The sequence below is a fragment of the Oncorhynchus mykiss genome, chromosome 23, assembly GCF_013265735.2.
Source record: "Oncorhynchus mykiss isolate Arlee chromosome 23, USDA_OmykA_1.1, whole genome shotgun sequence".
NCBI lineage: Eukaryota > Metazoa > Chordata > Actinopteri > Salmoniformes > Salmonidae > Oncorhynchus > Oncorhynchus mykiss.
The window spans coordinates 49156169-49180668 of NC_048587.1; the positions used below are offsets into that span (position 1 = coordinate 49156169).

At 40.9% G+C, this 24500-nt stretch overlaps 1 protein-coding gene across 3 annotated transcripts in view; it reads left to right on the plus strand.

The window, feature by feature from the left end:
- The first annotated feature begins 7833 nt into the window (after positions 1-7833).
- The window catches only part of LOC110503137 (brain-specific angiogenesis inhibitor 1-associated protein 2-like protein 1), a 53264-nt gene continuing 36597 nt past the window's right edge, over positions 7834-24500 (plus strand). Inside the window, exons 1-3 of one of the 3 annotated variants that reach the window (XM_036960689.1) lie at positions 7834-7951; positions 9589-9664; positions 10857-10943. In XM_036960689.1, coding sequence (XP_036816584.1) covers positions 9595-9664; positions 10857-10943 — 157 coding nt within the window. In that variant the 5' untranslated portion in view covers positions 7834-7951; positions 9589-9594. Of the gene's footprint in view, positions 7952-7994; positions 8579-9588; positions 9665-10856; positions 10944-24500 lie in introns of those variants that run through there. The other 2 variants (XM_036960687.1, XM_036960688.1) reach the window with 2 other exon arrangements.

Sequence of the window (24500 nt, forward strand, 5' to 3'; positions counted from 1 at the left end):
AAAATTACGACTCTCGGCCAATTGTGCGCCACCCTATGGGAATGGGCTCCGGTGATACACTCTGTATTCTTACCAGGGGGTCTGTAGTAACGCCTCAAGCACTGAGATGCAGTGCTTTAGACCATTGCGCCACTCGGGAGGACACTTGACATTCCTCATTGACTTTATGACCCACATCAAAAATGTGCAGGACACGTCTTAGGAATGGCTATTTGTTCCTCCTATTTACCGAGCAAATCACATTTTATGGGTCACATGCGCAGAATAGAACATGTGTAGGCTTTACAGTGAAATGCTTAATCATGAGCCCATTCCCAACAGTGCAGAGTTAAAAAGTAAGACAAATATTTGCTGAATAAAAAGGAAATAGTAACACAATAAAAAATAATAACAAAGCTATATACAAGGAGTAGCTGTATCGAGTCAATGTACAAGGGTACAAGTAGTTGAGGTAATTGAGGTAATACATGTGGGCAGAGGTAAAATTGACTAGGCAATCAGGATAAATGATAAACAGAGTAGCAGCAGCTATGTAAAGTGTGTGTGTTGGAGTGTCAGTGTAGTATGTGTGTGAGTGTGGGTAGAGTCTAGTGAGTGTGCATAGAGTCAGTGCAAAACCATTTATTTTTTATATTTTTATTTCACCTATATTTAACCAGGTAGGCTAGTTGAGAACAAGTTCTCATTTACAACTGTGACCTTGCCAAGATAAAGCAAAGCAGTGCGACACAAACAACAACACAGAGTTACATATGGAATAAACAAACATACAGTCAATAACACAATAGAAAAAAAAAGAAATTCTATATACAGTGTGTGCAAATGGCGTGAGGAGGTAAGGCAATAAATAAGCCATAGTAGCGAAGTAATTACAATTTAGCAAATTAACACTGGAGTGATAGATGTGCAGATGATGTACAAGTAGAAATACTGGCATGCAAAAGAGCAGAAAAGTAAATAAAACAATATGGGGATGAGGTAGGTAGATTGGATGGGCTACTTTCAGATGGGATGTGTACAGCTGTAGCGACCGGTTAGCTGCTCAGATAGCTGATGTTTAAAGTTAGTGAGGGAAATATAAATCTCCATCTTCAGCGATTTTTGAAATTCGCTCCAGTCATTGGCAGTAGAGAACTGGAAGGAAAAGCTGCCAAAGGAGGTGTTGGCTTTGGGAATGACCAGTGAGATATACCTGCTGGAGCGTGTGCTACGGTTGGGTGTTGTTATCGTGACCAGTGAGCTGAGATATGACGGAGCTTTACCTAGCAAAGACTTATAGATGACCTGGAGCCAGTGGGTCTGGCGACGAATATGTAGCAAGGGCCAGCCGACTAGAGAATACAGGTTGCAGTGGTGGGTGGTATATGGGGCCTTGGTGACAAAACGGATGGCACTGTGATAGACTGCATACAGTTTGCTGAGTAGAATGTTGGAGGCTATTTTGTAAATGACATCGCCGAAGTCGAGGATCGGTAGGATAGTCAGTTTTACGAGGGTATGTTTGGCGGCATGAGAGAAGGAGGATTTGTTGCGAAATAGGAAGACGATTCGAGATTTAATTTGGGATTGGAGATGTTTCAAATGAGTCTGGAAGGAGAGTTTACAGTCTAGCCAGACACCTAGGTATTTGTAGGTTTCCACATATTCTAAGTCAGAACCGTCCAGAGTAGTGATGCTAGTCGGGCGGCGGGTGCGGGCAGCGAACGGTTGAAAAACATGCATTTAGTTTTTCTAGCTTTTAAGAGCAGTTGGAGGCCATGGCAGGACTGTTGTATGGCATTGAAGCTCGTTATGAGGTTTGTTAACACAGTGTCCATAAAGGGCCAGATGTATACAAAATGGTGTCGTCTGCATAGAGGTGGATTAGTGAATCATCCGCAGCAAGAGCGACATCGTTGATATATACAGAGAAAAAGAGTCGGCCCGGGAATTGGACCCTGTGGTACCCCCATAGAGACTGCCAGAGGTCCGTACAGCAGGCCCTCCAATTTGACACACTGAACTCTGTCTGAGAAGTAGTTGATGAACCAGGCAAAGCAGTCATTTGAGAAACCAAGGCTGTTCTGCCAATAAGAATACAGTGACTGACAGAGTCGAAAGCCTTGGCCAGGTCAATGAAGATGGCTGCACAGTACTGTCTTTTATCGATGGCGGTTATGATATCGTTTAGTACCTTGAGAATGGCTGAGGTGCACCCGTGACCAGCTCGCAAACCTGATTGCACAGCGGAGAAGGTACGGTGGGATTCTAAATGGTCAGTGATCTGTTTATTAACTTGGCTGTTTATTAACTTAACTTTAAATTAAGATAAATAAATAAATGATAAAGGGGTTCAATGTAAATTGTCTGGGTTGTTGTTTGATTAATTGTTCAGCAGTTTTATGGCTTGGGGGTAGAAGTTGTTCAGGTGCCTTTTGGTCAGAGACTGGGTGATCTTGTATGTACGTTTTACAAGATCTTCAGTTTCTTGGACATTTCTCACATGGAATAGCCATCATTTCTCAGAACAAGAATAGACTGACGAGTATCAGAAGAAAGTTCTTTGTTTCTGACCATTTTGAGCCTGTAATCGAGTGCACAAATGCTGATGCTCCAGATACTCAGCTTGTCTAAAGAAGGCCAGATTTATTGCTTCTTTAATCAGAACAGTTTTCAGCTGTGCTAACATAATTGCAAAATGATTTTATAATACTCAATTAGCCTTTTAAAATGATAATATTCTATTAGCTAACACAACATGTCATTGGAACACAGGAGTGATGGTTGCTGATAATGTCACAGCCGTCGTCAGAATGAGACCAAGGTGCAGAATCAGAATGAGACCAAGGTGCAGCGTGGTAAATGTTCTGTTATTTGTTAAAATGTCACCAACAAAACAAGAAATAACAAAAACGCCCGTGACGCTTACAAGGGCTATCGTACCCCTAACAAAGACAACTTCCCACAATCACAACAGGGAAAAAGGCTGCCTAAGTATGATTCCCAATCAGAGACAACGATAGACAGCTGTCCCTGATTGAGAACCATACCCGGCCAAAACATAGAAATACACAAACCTAGAAAACAGAACATAGAATGCACACCCAAATCACACACTGACCAAACCAAATAGAGACATAAAAAGGCTCTCTAAGGTCAGGGAGTGACAGATAATGTACATAGATATTCCATAAAAAATCATTTCCAGCTACAATAGTCATGTATAACATTAAAATGTCTACACTGTATTTCTGATCAATTTGATGTCATTTTAATGGACAAAAAAAAGGATTTTCTTTCAAAAACAAGGACATTTCTGAATGACCCCAAACTTTTGAACAGTAGTGTGTGTATATATACGTATATATCCACTGATTCTTGAAAAATATAAATGCCTCATAAACTTACTTCAACTGTCACACTCCATGAGGTCCCAAAATATAAGCTTGATTTCTCCGGTGTTGAAAATGTAAACAAACACTGTATAGCCTCATAACATGGTTAAAACAATCATTTTGGTCAGTCCTTGCATCCATAGCTCTGTCTATTAATCTGAGAGTGGATACATTTCTCCAGGCCCATCCCTCAGCTTTTTACCAAAAACAGAGACGGGACAACCGTTTTGTTATTGTGAATCACAGCCGCGAGCTGCCCAGTGACACAAGCCTACCAGACAGGCTAAATAACTTCTATGCTCGCTTCGGGGCAGGCAACACTGAAGCATGCATGAGAGTATCAGCTGTTCCGGACAACTGTGTGATCACGCTCTCCATAGCCGATGTAAGACCTTTAAACAGGTCAACATTCACAAGGCCACAGAGCCAGATGGATTACCAGGACGTGTACTCCGAGCATGCGCTGACCAACTGGCAAGTGTCTTCACTGACATTTTCAACCTCTCCCTGACTGTCTGTAATACCAACATGTTTCAAGCAGACCACCATAGTCCCTGTGCCCAAAAACACCAAGGTAACCTGCCTAAATGACTACCGACACGTAGCTTTTAAAGGCTCATATCAACACCATTATCCCAGAAACTCTAGACCCACTACAATTTGCATACCGCCACAACAGATCCACAGATGATGCAACCTCTATTGCACTCCACAATGCCTTTTCCCACCTGGACAAAAGGAACACCTACGTGAGAATGCTATTCATTGACTACAGCTCAGCGTTCAACACCACAGTGCCATCAAAGCTCATCACTAAACTAAGGACCCGGGGATTAAACACCTCCTTCTGCAACTAAATCCTGAACTTTCTGACAGGCCGTAACCAGGTGGTAAGGGTAGGTAACAACACATCTGCCACACTGATCCTCAGGCAGTAGATGACCAGGGATGTTCTCTTGACAAGTGCGTGAATTGGACCTTTTTCCTGTCCTGCTAAGCACTCAAAATGTAACGGGTGCTTTTAGGTGTCAAGGAAAATGTATGGAGTAAAAAGTACAGTATTTTCTTTAGGACTGTAGTGAGGTAAAAGTTGTCAAAAATTAAAAAAATAGTAAAACAAAGTACAGATACCAAAAAAAACAACTTAAGTAGTACTTGAAAGTATTTTTACTGAAGTACTTTACACCACTGCTCAATTGAGAATTTCCACACAGCCACGTAGGGCTGCATGATATAGGCAAATAATCTAGGACTTATTTTTAACCAAATGTTGCAAATGCAATTTGACTTGCGAATTATAGCAAAACTGTTGGAATCTTGGAAATAGAATGACTATTCTAATTATATAGTTAGAATATAATAGTGGGCACTTTGAATACAGTGTTGTTTGAGATGACAACAAATTAAAATGCCAGGGAGGTGTTATTGTGACAGGGTAGGTACTAACGTGTTGATAAGCGTTGGCTACATTGCATGTTTTCTCTTAGCTACTTCATGTAGCTAACATATTCTTGTTTTGCATAATCCTCTTTGTTTTAGAAGATACTGTCGGACAAACAACATACTGATTTAGGTCTACACCATCACTGGTATTATCAGGCTGTGTTAGCTAGCTATGTTTGCTCTTACTCAGTACGTTTATTAGCTGTCTAATAGTGGTTAACAATTAGCGTCTCACAAGATTTAGGGCAACTTGCTAAGAAAAGACAAACTAGCTTTTTGCTGATGTAAGAAACACAAACTAATAGTGTCATTATAGAACGCTAGTTGATTTATATTAAGAAGCAAAGTGAAAACAGCATTGTTGTCGTCAACATTGTTGCATGTGCTGCATTGACCATGCAGACTGAACGCAAATGTCTAGCGGTTGAGGAACATCAAATGCGCTCCTTGAGTAACAGGGGGCGTGGCTAGGTCTGTGTGGAAAGTGGCACGGCGAGAATGTGGAGAGATGACTCAAGTAGTGAAGTAAACCATTAAAATGTACAGTACACATGGCTTATAACATTTAACAAACCAAACATTCAAATACCGGTATAGAAGGTCAAGTAAAAACCCAAACCTGTCCCTGCATCAATACCGGTATATTATAAAATACGTATACCTCACAGCCCAAATACCCTCTGTGGGCCTTGTGGTTGGATGCTGAGCAGTTGCCATACCATGGGGTGATGTAGAACGTTTTGAGGAGCTGAGGGCCCATGCCAAATCTTTTCAGTCAGCCTCCTGAGGGGGAAGAGGCTTTGTCGTGCCCTCTTCATGACTGTGTTTGTATGTTTGGACCATGATAGGTCCTTTAAGATGTGTACACAGAGGAACTTGAAGCTTTTACTGTACACCTTAGTACTGTACATAGGACTGGCCTATATGATATAAAAATTCAATCTTATGAAGTCAGCCATGTTCTATCTAGTGCAGTATATAATTATATTGATTAGCAAGACCCTTGTTTGACGTCAGCTAGTTATGACGCTTGCATCTCACTTATGAGCTCAAGTATTGAATATGGCCACAAGATGGAGCCAAACACAGAGAAACAGGACTGGTCCCCTGTGAACGACGACATTCATCGATTCTGTGAACATCTACGTCACTCTAGAGATGAATTAGTACATGTTTTTCAGAGTTATGGTTCATTTTCAGATTATAGTGAGCAAGACTACATTTGATGCCCATTGTCAAGTGTATAGGGGCTCCCGAGTGGCGCAGTGGTCTAAGACACAGCATCTCAATGCAAGAGGTGTCACTACAGTCCCTTGTTTGAATCCAGTCTGTATCACATCCGGATGTGATTGGGAGTCCCTTAGGGTTGAGCCAGTGTCATCCAGGCTTGACCGGGGTAGGCTGTCATTGTAAATAAGAATTTGTTTGTAACTGACTTCCCTAGTTAAATACAAATTTAAATAAAGTATAGGACCTAATATGAGCTACAGATGCACAATCGAGAGCATCCTATCAGGCTGTATCACCGCCTGGTATGGAAACTGCACGGCCCACAACCGAATGGGTCTCCAGAGATTGGTGCGGTCTGCACAACACATCACCGGGAGCAAACTACCTGCCCTCCATGACACCCACAGCACCTGATGTCACAGGAAGCCCAAAAAGATAATCAAGGACATCTACCACCTGAGCCACTGCCTGTTCACCCCACTATCATCCAGAAGGTGAGTTCAGTACAGGTGCATCAAAGCTGGGATCAAGAGACTGAAAAATAGCTTCTATCTCAAGGCCATCAGATTATAGTTAAACATCCAGCCATCACTAACACAGAGGCTGCTGCCTACATACAGACCTGAAATCATTGGCCACTCTAACAACGGATCACTAGTCACTTTATTAATGCCACTTTAATAATGATGTTTACATATCTTGCACTACTCATCCCATGTATATACTGTATTTTATACCATCTATTGAATCTTGTCTATGCAGGTCGGCCATTGACCCATCATTATATTTATATGTACATATTCTTATTCCATCCATTTATTTAGATTTGTGTGTTTAGGTAGTTGTTGTGGAATTGTTAGATGACTTGTTAGATATTGCTGCACTGTCAGAACTATAAGCACAATCATTTCGCTACACTGGCAATAAAATCTGCTAACCATGTGTATGTGACCAATACAATTTGATTTGATTTAGTGCTGAGAGATTAGTGCGTTTTGAGGTCTGTTCGGTTTCGGTTCGATTATTTTAAAATAATCACGGTTTTCAGTTTCGACGAAAAAAAATGTAAACATGACATGCGCTATGCATTATGCGGGGTTGAATGCTGCAACAAGGCAGAATACAACAATTAATTAAAGTCCCATGAAGGTAGTGACTGCCCATTACTGCTTATCAGTTATTAACCATCACTTATTCACATTACTTTACTTTAATAACATATTTCAGTTGTTGTGTAGATTAAATTTGTTTTATTTTATGACTTTATTATTTTATTTCAAGTCATCATCTCATCTCTACAGAGCTACTGCCTATGATGTTTGACAAAATCACAATTTTAGAAGTTCTTCAAAGTAAATATGACTTCTGAATACCAACTATCAATCACTTAGATCATGTATTTTCAGGTAGATACCTCGCGAAGTAACAGTTATCTATCCCTCTTGATTTGCATCTTCTGACTCTTCTCTCCGGTGTCTGCCCGACACTAACCTAACTAACATTGCTTGCCTAAATGAAACACACAGAAAGGGGGGTCATTGTAGTTAATTACCACGGTTTCTGCACTAAACTATGTAGAAACAACGTTGTCTTCTCTCCGAAGGGTTGCTGGATCGAATCCCCGAGCTGACAATGTAGAAAATCTATCGTTCTGCCCCTGAGCAAGACACTTGTTCTCACTGTTCCCCGGGCGCCGAAGACGCAGCCCTCCGCACCTCTCTGATTCCGAGGGGTTGGGTTAAATGCGGAAGACACATTTCAGTTGAAGGCATTCACTTGTTCAACTGACTAGTTATCCCCTTTCCCTACAACAACCATTAATTAACCACAACATAATTAGGCACATAAGGTGTTTACATGAGACTGATGTCGATGGCCAAATTGGGGTGTGAATTGATTTTAAAGTAAGCCTATTGTGATTTAAATTAATCCGAATGCAATAACAAGAACCGCCCCGGGAGAGTGTGCGCCCAACCCCTATTGTCAATTCCGAGTTGATGATCTACCTAAAACCACAGCACCGAAAGTGCTTGACTCATAAATATCCTATTAAATTACTATAGGGACTATGTGATCATAATCCCTCAAAGTTATAGAATAGGACTAAATGGCAGCCGTCTTGGTCAGGGAGAATTATCATTATAATTATCATTCCTAATTATATGCTTTGACTAAAGCAGTGACGACTCGGATACCACGGTTTCTACCTCCCGCACCGCGGACACACAGTGAGTTTGACTGTCTCGCTGTCAGCGCAGCGGTGAATGTCGGTTTGTTTGGCCACCAGCGAACAGTTGCGTTTCGGCTCTACGTGTACATGCAAGGTGTGACAAATGCAATCAAGCGTAAACTACTCCTGGAACAATTAAACCGCCCACCCTTGGATTTGAAAGGAATTCTATAGACTTCGAGTGATTGGCTTTGGTTTTTGGCTTGTTTCTGTTGTTCCATCTTGTAGAGACTGAAAAATAACTGCCAACATGTCTAGGGATCATGACAATGTGAATAAGCTGACCGAAAGTACATACAAGGTAAGCAGGCTTTTTGTTAGGCTATGTTCTCATCATCATAGCTCCCAATTTCTCCACCTTTACAACAACATGGTTTCCGTATGACCAATGTCCATCGTCGCCTTTGGCAATAGCAGTAGGCTCCAATTGGCTTCAGGTTTAGGGCACAACCAGTTATTATTATAGGGGATACATAAACCCATTCCAAAATATGGTCATAAGCTTGCACAGTGCGTATGGTGAGAGCATGGGTACGCTTGTGACTCGCCCGTGAGAGCGAAAAAGCGCAGTGAAGTAGGCCTAACATTTGCCTTTCCAAATAACCGAAAAAAACTATATTTTGTCATTTGTCAATTTAAAATGTGGCCAATAATACATGTCTTCTTGTTAGTTCATCAATTATAAGGCCATTTGGTGTACTTGCGTCAAGCTTATCACATGCAAGCAAACCCCACCAGTTCAGTACTCTGCATGTGAAGTAAAAAGTGTCAAACACTAATTCTACATAGTTTATGACATTCCACAGTTTCAGCTGAAGATAAACCTGTTTCTCTCTGTTTTAATTAGTCTTCCTCCTGTGTTTCTCTCTATCTGGCATGGTGCAACTAGGCCCAATCCATACCTGGCAGTTCATTGTTCTGTTGAGGGTGTGTCTGGGGAATTGAAACAAGGACTCCAGTCCTGAACAGCATTTTATTGTGGGCCGTTTGAATACGAGTGGGATTGGTTCAATCTGTCCTGTTGCTGCAAATACTTTGTGAAGGATCGTGTTAATGATTAAAATGTTTTATTTCAGCTTGGAGTTATTTATAGAATTAACACAAACATTTAAACACTTTTTTTTATGATGACATTGAGACAATCCTTTATTTGGATTTGTTTATTAGAAACGTCTCATGGTTTATTAACGTATTATTGGTCTCTGTGTATCCACTCCACAACAAGAGATAGAAATTGTGTTTTTGAAACAAAAGATGTGAAGAATAGTTACACTCACTGCCAGTATTATATTGTTCTGCCCCCTCTTGCAGAATGTGATGGAGCAGTTGAATCCAGGACTGAGGAACCTTGTCAATCTGGGGAAGAACTATGAGAAATCTGTAGCCGGTAAGAACATGTCAATGGAGGATGGTTTGAGTCGGGTTCCTCTCAAGGTGTCTTCCTTCAAGAGAGTTGGTCCTTGCCTGTTGCCACTGTGCTGCTTGCTTTTTTGTGATCTAGTCCCTGTTATATTTTTACATTTTAGTCATTTAGCAGATTCTCTTATCCAGAGCGACTTACACGTTGTGCATTCATCTTCAGGTAGCTAGGTGAGACAATCACATATCACAGTTAGTTCATTCATTTTCAGATAGCTAGGTGAGACAATCACATATCACAGTTAGTTCATTCATCTTCAGGTAGCTAGGTGAGACAACCACATATCACAGTTAGTTCATTCATCTTCAGATAGCTAGGTGAGACAATCACATATCACAGTTAGTTCATTCATTTTCAGATAGCTAGGTGAGACAACCACATATCACAGTTAGTTCATTCATCTTCAGATAGCTAGGTGAGACAATCACATATCACAGTTAGTTCATTCATTTTCAGATAGCTAGGTGAGACAATCACATATCACAGTTAGTTCATACATCTTCAGATAGCTAGGTGAGACAATCACATATCACAGTTAGTTCATTCATCTTCAGATAGCTAGGTGAGACAATCACATATCACAGTTAGTTCATTCATCTTCAGATAGCTAGGTGAGACAACCACATATCACAGTTAGTTCATTCATCTTCAGATAGCTAGGTGAGACAACCACATATCACAGTTAGTTCATTCATCTTCAGATAGCTAGGTGAGACAATCACATATCACAGTTAGTTCATTCATCTTCAGATAGCTAGGTGAGACAACCACATATCACAGTTAGTTCATTCATCTTCAGATAGCTAGGGGAGACAACCACATATCACAGTCGTAGTAAGTTATCAGAAAAGTCTGCTAGTAGGAAAAGACAAGTGTGAGTGTTTGGGGATTTAGTCAAGGCAATCTGTGAAGAGGTTACTGGTTACTATCACTTTGTGACGAATGTTCTTATAAACTAGGGTAATATGAACAAAATGTGATTTATTGTCCCAATTTTGGACAAAAGTGAATTAGATGTCTCACATGATACAGTAACAAGTTTACTTTTACACTCTGGTTTCAGACACTTAGCCACGACTGGCGGAAGCAGCTGAATATGGTATCATGTAGAGATTGAGGAGATCCATTCATATGATTGTGTTTGTTTGTCTCCTCACAGTGATGACTCTTGCTGGGAAGGCGTACTTTGATGCTGTGTCAAAGATAGGAGAGACTGCTTCTGTGTCCCCTGTCTCCAGAGAATTAGGTAAGTACACACACACACACATACAGTTGAAGTCGGAGGTTTACATATACCTTAGCCAAATACATTTAAACTCAGTTTTTCACCATTTCTGACATATAATCCTAGTAAAAATTCCCTGTTTTAAGATCACAACTATTTTAAGAATGTGAAATTTCAGAATAATAGTAGAGAATAATTTATTTCAGCTTTTATTTCTTTCATCACATTCCCAGTGGGTCAGAAGTTTACATACACTCAATTAGTATTTGGCAGCATTGCCTTTAAATTGTTTAACTTGGATCAAATGTTTCGGGTAGTCTTCCCACAAGCTTCCCACAATAAGTTGGGTGAATTTTGGCCCATTCCTCCTGACAGAGCTCGTGTAACTGGGTCAGGTTTGTAGGCCTCCTTGCACGCATACGTTTTTTCAGTTCTGCTCACAAATTTTCTATATGATTGAGGTCAGGGATTTGTGATGGCCACTCCAATACCTTGACTTTGTTGTCCTTAAGCCATTTTGCCACAACTTTGGAAGTATGCTTGGGGTCATTGTCCATTTGGAAGACCCATTTTGTAACCAAGCTTTAATTTCCTGACTGATGTCTTGAGATGTTGCTTCAATATATCCACATAATTGTCCTTCTTCATGAAGCCATCTATTTTGTGAAGTGCACCAGTCTCTCTTGTAGCAAAGCACCCCCACAACATGATGCTGCCACCCCCGTGCTTCACGGTTGGGATGGTGTTCTTCGGCTTGTAAGCTTCCCCCTTTTTTCTCCAAACATAACGATGGTCTTTATATATTTTTGTTTCATCAGACCAGAGGACATTTTTCCAAAAAGTACGATCTTTGTCCCCATGTGCAGTTTCGAACCGTAGTCTGGCTTTTTTATGGCGTTTTTTGAGCAGTGGCTTCTTCCATGTGAGCGGCCTTTCAGGGTATGTCGATATAGGACTCATTTTACTGTGGATATAGATACTTTTGTACATTTTTCCTCCAGCATCTTCACAAGGTCCTTTGCTGTTGTTCTGCGATTGAGTTGCACTTTTCGCACCAAAGTACGTTCATCTCTAGGAGACAGAACGCGTCTCCTTCCAGAGCGGTATGACGGCTGCGGGGTCCCATGGTGTTTATACTTGCGTACTGTTGTTTGTACAGATGAACTTGGTACCTTCAGGCGTTTTGAAATTGCTCCCAAGGATGAACCAGACTTGTGGAGGTCTACTATTTTTTTTCTGAGGTCTTGGCTGATTTCTTTTGATTTTCCCATGATATCAAGCGAGGAGGCACAGAGTTTGAAGGTAGGCCTTGAAATACATCCACAGGTACACCTCCAATTGACTCAAATTATGTCAATTAGCCTATCAGAAGCTTCTAAAGCCATGACATAATTTTCTGTAATTTTCCAAGCTGTTTAAAGGCACAGTCAACTTAGTGTATGTTAACTTCTGACCCACTGGAATTGTGATACATTGAATTGTAAGTGAAATAATCTGTCTGTAAACAATTGTTGGAAAAATGACTTGTGTCATGCACAAAGTAGATGTCCTAACCGACTTGCCAAGACTAAAGTTTGTTAACAAGAAATGTGTAGAGTGTTTGAAAACAAGTTTTAATGACTTCAACCTAAGTGTATGCAAACGTCCGACTTCACCTGTACACACACACACACACACACACACACACACACACACACACACACACACACACACACACACACACACACACACACACACACACCCGGTAATGAATCCGTCATTAGTCCTAGACACAGGTTGTTCTTCCCTCTCTTGGTGCTGACTCACCACCCATTATGTTAAAGTGCTGCTGGAGACATTGAGGTGACCCATTTTCCCAGATTTTTATGATCCATTAAGTAGCTTCTTATGTTTGTCACCATCCTCCATGATGGACTGCTGGGTGGAAAAAACCAACAAATGGCTTCATCTGTGTTCATGTCACACATACATTATCGTTATAGTGGCTGTTATCCACAGAAAATGGTCAAATATAATGTATTTTTCATGATAATGTAGTGCTATAGAACTTTAATAGACTGGTAGCAGATCAGTTTGTGTTTCTAGCCAACTGAATCTAGCGTTACAAAATGGAACACCAAATGCATATGGAATATTGGTTTAGAATGGGGAATGTCCATTTGAGGAATTCTAATTAAGTCTGGAGCTGTTCCTACTCTATTTCTATGGTTCCTCCTCTGCTGATCAGACTGGCCTCAGTCAGCGAGACTGGCCTCAGTCAGCGAGACGGTGTGAATTCTCTCACGCGTTACAGAGAAGGGCAGCAAACACATTGAACAAACAGACTGACAGAAGAGGACACTATTCCCACCATCACATCTATCTTTCCCTTCATCTGCTACCCTTCTCTCCTCTTCCCCTCTCAGGGGCCAGAGTAAAGCTTTTATTGTTGTCAAGATATAGACACTGAAATTGCTGGAGTTTGATGAATAACATTTTGAGTGTGACCCCTTGTTCAATTTAATTTGTTGTTTGGAACATGTTCATGCTCCAAGATAAACTAGACAGTGTGCCCTCGGCAGACCAAACCTCATGTCTCAGTGTGCCTTCAGCAGACCAAACCTCATGTCTCAGTGTGCCCTCAGTAGACCAAACCTCATGTCTGTGTGTCCTCAGCAGACCAAACCTCGTGTCTCAGTGTGCCCTCAGTAGACCAAACCAGTCTCCGTGTGACCTCAGCAGACCAAACCAGTCTCAGTGTGACCTCAGCAGACCAAACCAGTCTCAGTGTGACCTCAGTAGACCAAACCTCATGTCTCAGTGTGCCCTCAGCAGACCAAACCTCATATCTCAGTGTGACCTCAGCAGACCAAACCAGTCTCAGTGTGACCTCAGTAGACCAAACCTCATGTCTCAGTGTGACCTCAGCAGACCAAACCAGTCTCCGTGTGACCTCAGTAGACCAAACCAGTCTCAGTGTGACCTCAGCAGACCAAACCAGTCTCAGTGTGACCTCAGTAGACCAAACCAGTCTCCGTGTGACCTCAGCAGACCAAACCAGTCTCAGTGTGACCTCAGCAGACCAAACCAGTCTCAGTGTGACCTCAGTAGACCAAACCTCATGTCTCAGTGTGCCCTCAGTAGACCAAACCTCATGTCTCAGTGTGCCCTCAGTAGACCAAACCTCATGTCTCAGTGTGCCCTCAGCAGACCAAACCTCATGTCTCAGTGTGCCCTCAGCAGACAAAATCTCATGTCTCAGTGTGCCTCAGTAGACCAAACCTCATGTCTCAGTGTGCCCTCAGTAGACAAATCCTCATGTCTCAGTGTGCCCTCAGTAGACCAAACCTCATGTCTCAGTGTGCCCTCAGTAGATCAAACCTCATGTCTCAGTGTGCCCTCAGTAGACCAAACCTCATGTCTCAGTGTGCCCTCAGCAGACCAAACCTCATGTCTCAGTGTGCCCTCAGTAGACAAATCCTCATGTCTCAGTGTGCCCTCAGTAGACCAAACCTCATGTCTCAGTGTGCCCTCAGTAGACCAAACCTCATGTCTCAGTGTGCCCTCAGCAGACCAAACCTCATGTCTCAGTGTGCCCTCAGCAGACCAAATCTCATGTCTCAGTGTGCCTCAGTAGACCAAACCTCATGTCTCAGTGTGCCCTCAGTAGACAAATCCTCATGTCTCAGTGTGCCCTCAGCAGACCAAACCTCATATCTCAGTGTGCCCTCAGCAGACCAAACCTCATGTCTCAGTGTGCCCTCAGTAGACCAAACCTCATGTCTGTGTGCCCTCAGCAGACCAAACCTCGTGTCTCAGTGTGCCCTCAGTAGACCAAACGTCATGTCCTTGTGACCTCAGTATACCAAACCGCATGTCTCAGTGTGCCCTAAGTAGATCAAACCTCATGTCTCAGTGTGCCCTCAGTAGATCAAACCTCATGTCTCAGTGTGCCCTCAGTAGATCAAACCTCATGGCTCAGTGTGCCCTCAGTAGACTTTTGTGTCACGCCAACCTCCCTCATTTCAATAGGAGAAATTCATACAATTGAAAAGTCTCAGTGTGTCCTCAGCAGAACAAACCAGTCTCAGTGTGACCTCAGTAGACCAAACCAGTCTCAGTGTGACCTCAGTAGACCAAACCAGTCTCCGTGTGACCTCAGCAGACCAAACCAGTCTCAGTGTGACCTCAGCAGACCAAACCAGTCTCAGTGTGACCTCAGTAGACCAAACCAGTCTCTGTGTGACCTCAGCAGACCAAACCAGTCTCCGTGTGACCTCAGCAGACCAAACCAGTCTCAGTGTGACCTCAGTAGACCAAACCAGTCTCAGTGTGACCTCAGCAGACCAAACCAGTCTCAGTGTGACCTCAGTAGACCAAACCAGTCTCAGTGTGACCTCAGTAGACCAAACAAGTCTCAGTGTGACCTCAGTAGACCAAACCAGTCTCAGTGTGACCTCAGCAGACCAAACCAGTCTCCGTGTGACCTCAGCAGACCAAACCAGTCTCCGTGTGACCTCAGCAGACCAAACCAGTCTCCGTGTGACCTCAGCAGACCAAACCAGTCTCCTTGTGACCTCAGCAGACCAAACCAGTCTCTGTGTGACCTCAGCAGACCAAACCAGTCTCTGTGTGACCTCAGCAGACCAAACCAGTCTCTGTGTGACCTCAGCAGACCAAACCAGTCTCAATGTAACTGCAAAGTTACCTCTTTCTCTGAATTTACATCACAATGTATCTCGTATTGATCAAACTATTAACAAATTGCTATGAGTAACTTTCCCCCTTTTAGATGCTTTGTAAGGGTTGTAGGTGATGGGGTTGAGTTTCACTGAGTAGCTAAATAGAGTAGTGTAATAGAGGAGCATCTGCGTCAGTCAGTGAGTTTGGCACGTGGCATATACGTAGAATGGCTACGAAATGATAAGTGTAGGATCCTGTGTTTTTCTCGACCACTAGACCAGACCAGGAGAAACTCTTACCCTACTTATAGGCTACAACTAGAGTTCAGAGTTTTCCCTTGTTTAGCAATGTAGTCAATAAATACTTAAGGCCCTAATAATAATAGATAACCAATAAGGGACCATATCAAGCCAACATTTTAGCTCCATTCTGCCTGACACGGGCCTATTTGACCTCCTGGTTGGGGCTGTGACATTGAGAAAGGTAAAGGGTGTTGTTAACAGATAGAACAATCAGCTTATCACTTAATACAACTTGGCATTTTTCGATAAGTAAGTCATTGACTGCTAAGCGCTAATGGACATTCCTGCGTGTTTTCACTTCAAAGAAAACTGCTGGGCTTTCAGATGTTTTAGATGTGTGAAATCTGAAGAAAATAACTTTAAACAGAAAATCTGACATCTATTTATATAGTCCTATTAACTTTTGTGTCACGCCAACCTCCCTCATTTCAATAGGAGAAATTCATACATTTGAAAAGTACAGACTCAATTCCAGCTCAAATTAATTAGTGGCTCTATTGACTCCATTTTGGTTCAAGGGAATTGAGCAGTAGAATGACCTGGCTCTGCAAACAACAGGGTCAGAAAGAAACTGTGAAGGAGCCCAGACGGCCAGCCTCCTTCCTGGTATTCAGTGTCATGGAAAGACCTGATTGTTCTGAGAAACATACTGTCCATGTCTCATCACAAGGGAGCACATACAGTGCCTTTTCAATATTTTGTTGCATTACAGCCTGGTTTTAAAATGGATTAAATTGTGATTTTATGTCACTGCCCTACACACTGGCCCCATCATGTCAAAGTCTAATTGTTTTTAATAAATGTTTACAAATTTATAAAAAATGAAAAGCTGAACTGTCACATAATAAATTGCATTGGACTATAATAGTGCAATAATAGTGTTTAACATGATTTTTGAATGACTACTTCATCTTTGTACCCCACACATAAAATTATCTGTAATGTCCCTCAGTAGTGAATTTCAAACACAGATTCAACCACAAAGACCAGGGAGGTTGTCCAATGCCTTGCAAAGAAGAGTAGAGGAAGGACACGACTAGAAAACAAAGAAAATATAACTATTGTAAAATAGATTGTGACTGTACAATATATAGAGTATGTTTCAGCTGGAAGTAGAAGTCTAAGTGTTATTGTTCATTATTTTACTCCAATTAGGGGAGGGGTGGTATGGTTAGTGGAAAATATATTTTGTAAAGGTAAGTATAGTACCAGTCAAAAGTTTGGACACACCTACTCATTACAGGGTTTTCATTTATTTTTTACTATTTTCTACATTGTATAATAATAGTGAAGACATCAAAACTATGAAATTACACATATGGAATCATGTAGTAACCAAAAAAGTGTTAAACAAATTAAAATATATTTTATATTTGAGGCTCACCCCTTGCCTTGATGACAGCTTTGCACACTCATCATACACACTCAGTATCTATACTGTATATTTACCCCAAAATATATGGGAGATTGGAAATGATGCAGACAATTACAGTGATGGAAGCTACAATCTACCTGCAATATTAAAGCTGATCAAACCCTCAAACCTAAAAAATAAATACTAAACAAAATGCAAAAAAGGGCACCTATTTGTAGATGGGTACAAAAAAAAGCAGACATTGAATATCCCTTTGAGCATGGTGAAGTTTTTATTACATTTTTTATTTCACCTTTATTTATTAGTTATTAATTACACTTTGGATGGAGTATCCATACACCCAGTCACTACAAAGATACAGGCATCCTTCCTAACTCAGTTGCTGAGAGGACGGAAACCGCTCAAGGATTTCACCCTGAGGCCAATGTTGACTTTAAAACAATTGCAGAGTTTAATGGCTGTGATAGGAGAAAACTGAGGATGGATCAACAACATTGTAGTTACTCCACAATACTAACCTAGATTACAGAGTGAAAAGAAGAAATCCTGTACAGAATACAAATATTTCAAAGCAGGCATCCTGTTTGCAACAAGGCACTAAAGTAAAACTGCAAAAAAAATATCAAAGCAATTAACTTTTTGTCCTGAATACAAAGTGTTATGTTTGGGGCAAATCCAATACAACACATTACTGAGAACCACTCTCCATATTTTCAAGCATATTGGTGGCTACATCATGTTATGGGTATGCTTGTAATCGTTAAGGACTGGGGAGTTTTTCAGGATTAAAAAATAAACGGAATGGAGCTAAGCACAGGAAAAATCCTAGAAGAAACCTGGTTCAGTCTGTTTTCCTCCAGATACTGGGAGATGAATTCACCTTTCAGCAGGACAATAACCTAAAACAGAAGGCCAAATCTACACTGGAGTTGTTTACCAAGAAGATAGTAAATGTGGCCGAGTATACAGTTTTGAGTTAAATCTACTAGAAAATCTATGGCAAGACCTGAAAATGGTTGTTTAGTAATGATCAACAACCGATGTGACAGAGCTTGATGAATTTTGAAAATAATAATGGGCAAATCTTGCACAATCCAGGTGTGGAAAGCTCTTAGAGACTTACCCAGAAAGACTCACATCTGTAATCGCTGCCAAAGGTGCTTCTTCAAAGTATTGACTCGGGTATGAATACTTATGTAAATGAGATATTTCTGTATTTAATTTGCAATACATTTGTAAACATTTCTCAAAACATATTTTCATTATGTCATTATGGGGTATTGTGTGTACATGGGTGTGAAACATTTTTATTTGATTCATTTTAAATTCAGGCTGCAACAACACAATGTGGAATAAGTCAAGGGGTATTAATACTTTCTGAAGGCACTGTACTTTACATGCAATGCTACTTTAGGGATAGCTATCATAAAGTATCTCTAACTGGTTCATAGTATGTGTAGGAACATTCGTTTTTCCAGGGAAAGCTAGTCTAGGCCCTAAGTATGTATTTATCATTCTGGTGAGGGAAATTATGCATTAGCATGATCACAATAATATCATATTAGTCCCCCATCAGTGTTGTGCTTGTAGAATGTCAAATAGTGTGTTTACTATTCATAGTGCTGGCTTCTAATAATCTATTTCCTCTATTGGGAATAACACCATTTACACTGGTCTCTATGGGATCGCATTACTGTACCACGGCAACATCACAAGAAGTAGGCAAGTCATCAAGGCTGGAAACGTACTGAAGAAAGAATGGTGTGCTCCCCGCCCTCCACCGTTTCTTCACAAGCTGTTTGGCAAAACCCCCAGCAAAGTAGTTCAAACAATATTGAACCCGAGCTGTCACTCTGAATTTTTTTGAAATTACGTCCAGAAATGTAGACTGTTTCTTATTTGAGTGAGGACAGGAGGAACTCAGTAGGAGGTGCGTTGGCTTTTTCATTCTGATAGTGAGTAGGAAGTTGGAGACAGCTTTTTGGTTCGGAACGTAACAGATTTTACTGAAGGTGACGTAGTGTTTTTTGAGGCTATGTTGAATTTCTAACCTGAGAGTTGGTGGTGTTTGATAGGAATGCTTAGGTTGCATCCCACTGCTCTGCCGTCCATCCATCAGTTGTGTGGGAGACAATTCATCAACCCTCCTAGGACATGGCGTCAGCGTGAGTGTCAGGGATCCCAAACATTTTCCCCAAAGTGGGCAAAAATATGACCCTGCTTCTCTCTCTCTCCACCTCACACGAACTCTCTAGGAATGTGTTGTTCTCAGGATGGACACTTTGGTCCCATTTGAGTACTTAGAAAATGCATGCTTCTCTTTCTACCTCCCTTGGAGGGAGCACCAGTGGTGGAAAAGTACCCAATTTTCATACCTGAGTAAAAATAAAGTTACATTAAAAGAAAATGACTCAAGTCAAAGTGAAAGTCATCCAGTAAAATAGTACTTGAGAAAGTTTAAAACTATTTGGTTTTAAATATACTTAAGTATCAAAAGTTTTTTAAAAATGTAATATTTCTAATATTAAGCACATCAGATGGCACAATTTTCTTGTTTTTAAATTTTACAGAGGGCCAGGGGCACACTCCAACACTCAGACATAATTTACAAACTAAGCATGTGTGTTTAGTGAGTCCTCCAGATCAGATGCAGAAGGGATGGCCAGGGATTTTCTCTTGATAAGAGCGTGAATTGGACCAGTTCCCTGTCCTGCTAAGCATTCAAAAATGTAATGAGTACTTTTGGGTGTCAAGGAAAATGTATGGAGTAAAAAGGGCCTTATTTTCTTTAGGAACGTAGTGAATTTCAAAGTAAAAGTTGTCAAAAATATAAATAGTAAAGTATAGTACTAGTATTTTTACTTAAGTACTTTACACCACTGATGTGACATGAATTAATATATTTTTTCACAGGTTTTTTTTGTGGTTTTAATTTCGGGCATTTAAATGGTAGGCTATTTGTTTGTCAACTTGTCTATAATAAGATACATGCAGCTTCTCTTCTGTCGTAACATCTTGCCTGCCTAAAGTGGTGTTCATTAGATCAATGTAATTAAACCATACAACGAATGCATCAATAATCTGTCATCAGTAAAGTTTTCTCTTTCATTCTGCTTTCTTGTGGAGTGAGGACGTTTAGGGGCCGGGGAGAAAATGCAAGATCCTTCCTGTGCAAAATGTCCAAATTACATCAGTTTGACCAGTTTTAAGGAAACGAAAAGCTGTGAAATTATGTTTCTGATTAGATTTCAGTTTGTCTTGGATGCATTTATGTGTTTGAAATACTGTCAGCTTCTATGTTTCAGTGTCAATCACTGAAAAGGATTGCGATCCCTAACCGCGCATTCACATTCTCTCAAGAGATGCTGAATTAAATACGTTTCTCCACTCCTGTTACTGAGACAAAATGTACATTTTCTGTACAATTTTACTGCATTAAATACTTAATTCTGCAGTAGTTAATATTATATATGGCTACATGTTTGTGGTTATAGGCCTACAGTTAGTGTCTAGATTTCAGTTATTTACATTAACTTTAAAAGTGAGCAAACCAGGGGGTGTGGCCGCACCTGCCGCACCCTTCTGCTGTCCTTAGAATTAATGTTTTCACCAATCTATCCAAAATGTTTAAATCTATGAGAGGGATTTCACACTTCATAAAGACAAGAGAGCAAGTGAACACTTCCTAGGGAGTATGCTAAGGAGGCAAGAGACAGCCAGGGCCATTGGCTGCTCATTCACCCATGATGCCTCAGGCTTTACGATCTATCACGCTCCTTTCACTCACCAAACGATCCCATGACCTCCCTAACCCCACACACCCTTCCTTGCCACACATACTTGCTTTCTCCAGACTTTTTTTTACCATGCAATTAACCTAATCTTCAAAGGACATACCCCAAACAATTTAATACAATTCCATATTGCATTCTGTCTCTGTTGTTCATGTAGTTAAGCCTGTACTGCACTGTACAACACATAGACATCTGATATAGAACATATTATGTGATACATCCTTCTGGGAAACTCCTCCCCCACCCACCTCATGACACATCGCTTAGCAAGTGCCGAATTATGAAATGTTCTATTTCGTAGTTTCTTCCTATGTCATTGTTAATTAGTTTTATCAGCATTTTTATCCAGTTTCTAAAGTCAGAGTCTCTAAACTCATGTCAAGAGGACATTACTGTCCATGCCTAACTTATTCTATTGTGTCTTTGACCTGCATTGTGTGTGCGTGTGTGTGTGGGTGTGTGTGTGCGTGCGTGCGTGCGCGCGCGCATGTGCGTTATCCATTTTCTGTAGATAACAGCCACTATAACGATAATGTATGTGTGACATGAACACAGATGAAGCCATTTGTTGTTTTTTTCCACCCAGCAGTCCATCATGGAGGATGGTGACAAACATAAGAAGCTACTTAATGGATCATAAAAATCTGGGAAAATGGGTCACCTCAATGTCTCCAGCAGCACTTTAACATAATGGGTGGTGAGTCAGCACCAAGAGAGGGAATAACAACCTGTGTCTAGGACTAATGACGGATTCATTACTGTGTGTGTGTGTGTGTGTGTGTGTGTGTGTGTGTGTGTGTGTGTGTGAAGTGTAATTAAATTATATTCATCACATGCTTCTAAAACAACAGGTGTTGACTAACAGTGAAATACGTATTTACGGGTTCTTCCCAACAATGCAGAGAGGAAGAAAGTAGAGAAATAATAGAAAAGTAAAACACATAATACTAAAATACACAATGAGTAACGATAACGTGGCTATATACACAGGGTACCAGTACCGAGTGATGTGATGAGACAAAAAAGTTGGTTCAAATAAAGGTAAATGCAGATACAGTTAGAGTCGGAAGTTTACATACACCTTAGCCAAATACATTTAAACTCAGTTTTTCACAATTCCTGACATTTAATCATAGTAAAATGTATTGTCTGTTTTAGGTCAGTTAGGATCACCACTTTATGTTAAGAATGTGAAATGTAATAGTAGAGAGAATGATTTGTTTCAGATTTTATTTTTTTCATCACATTCCCAGTGGGTCAGAAGTTTACATACACTCAATTAGTATTTGGTAGCATTGCCTTTAAATTGTTGAACTTGGGTCAAATGTTTCGGCTAGCCTTCCACAAGCTTCCCACAATAAGTTGGGTGAATTTTGGCCCATTTCATCTGACAGAGCTGGTGTAACTGAGTCAGGTCTGTAGGCCTCCTTGCTCGCACACGCTTTTTCAGTTCTGCCCACACATTTTCTATAGGATTGAGGTTGGAAGGTTACATACGCTTAGGGTGTAATTCAAACTCGTTTTTCAACCACTCTACAAAAAAAATCACACAAAATTGCAGTATTGGTCAGGAGCCCGTAAACAGCCACTATACACTTCTCAAGGCTGTGTGTGTGTGTGTGTGTGAGTGCACAATAGCTCTATGGGCCTGGAGCTGAGTGACACCGATCTCTGATTCATATCCATGTAATATCAGAGAACAAAGACTTCCAACCATGGCAACATCACAACACTCACTCTCCCTACCTGTCATTGGAATGTGTGGCTTCAAGATTGCGATATCGTTGGCCGTGACTCAGATAGGTGTTGTCCGTATTGCGTCAGACTCTTGCTGTGACATGCCCCTCTACGATTTATCATTATTGTTTTATGAGAGTGACGACTATCTCGAAGTGCAGCGTTACTATCTCACAGTTCAAATGTCACTACTTTGGTCACATTGTGTGAATTAGGCCCTTTGTGGCTCAGTTGGTAGTGCATGGTGTTTGTAACAACAGGTTTGTGGGTTTGATTCCCACGGGGGACCCGTATGAAAATGTATGCACTCACTACTGTAAGTTGCTCTGGATAAGAGCATTTGCTAACACATAAATGTAACTGCACATAGCTCAGTCAGCCATAGATACAAAGCTTTGAGTTTATTCCAATGCTGTTTAGCATATTAGCAACACCGGTGCGTATGAATAACCTGAACAGATCACCTGTTTAAATCTATTGTAATTTGTCATCTAATAAAGTTGTGTTTTTCCACACCATGTTTCTCTATTAGACTCTTATGAGGGAACGGCAGGTATTCTGTTACCAGAGGCCCACACCGTTCATAAACTACATCACCTGGTAACAATGTGAAAGAGGATGGACGTAGTTTTCTGTGCTATCAAAACCACCATAAACCACAGAGGTATAAGGATGTTTCTATAATAATGATCAAGTCGTTATTAAGTCACTGTAAAACCAGACATCACAACGAGACCATGGCCACCACCTAGCACTATCTGAAGACATCTAGGATAAGGCTGGGATACAAGTCTTATCATCATTACTGGGTGGTTTCCCAAATGACCCACCACAAACAGACACAGTCAGTCAAGCTATGAAGCCTTTGATTATAGTGGATGTAACTATAGCTGTATGTAAGGCTAGTATTATTCATTCTTATATTGTAGATGAAGCAGTGTTTGGAGATGTACACATATACCTATCTATACAGTATTATGAACAATACTATGTATCCTTTCCTGGGTACACTCTTAGAAAAAAGGGTTCCTAAAGGGTTCTTCAGCTGTCCCCATAGGATAACCCGTTTTGGGTCCAGGTATAACACTTTTTGTTTGCAGGGAGAACTATTTTGGGTTCCATGTAGAACCCTCTCTGAAAAATATCCTACATTGAACCTAAAATGGTTCTTCAACGGGTTCTGCTATGGGGACAGATGAAGTACCCTTTTAGGTTCTACATAGATAGTACTTTTTTTCTACAAGTGTAATAGAATGTATCCTTATCAGGGTAGGTCAATCTGGAGACAGCAGAACCAGATTCAGTTGTAATGTTTTGAGAGAGAGATGTATTTTTTCCTTATTTACATAAAACCTTGTAGCACACAGATCACTGAGACTAAGACCAGAGCCATGTGGAGGATTACAGGGTCAAATGACCTTATTGGTAGTAGTTACAGTCATGTCTCATCGCTGCAACTCCCGTACGGATTCGGGCGAGGCGAAGGTCGAGAGTCATGCGTCCTCCGAAACTTTTATTTCTTTCATCACATTCCCAGTGGGTCAGAAGTTTACATACACTCAATTAGTATTTGGTAGCATTGCCTTTAAATTGTTGAACAAATGTTTCGGCTAGCCTTCCACAAGCTTCCCACAATAAGTTGGGTGAATTTTGGCCCATTTCATCTGACAGAGCTGGTGTAACTGAGTCAGGTTTGTAGGCCTCCTTT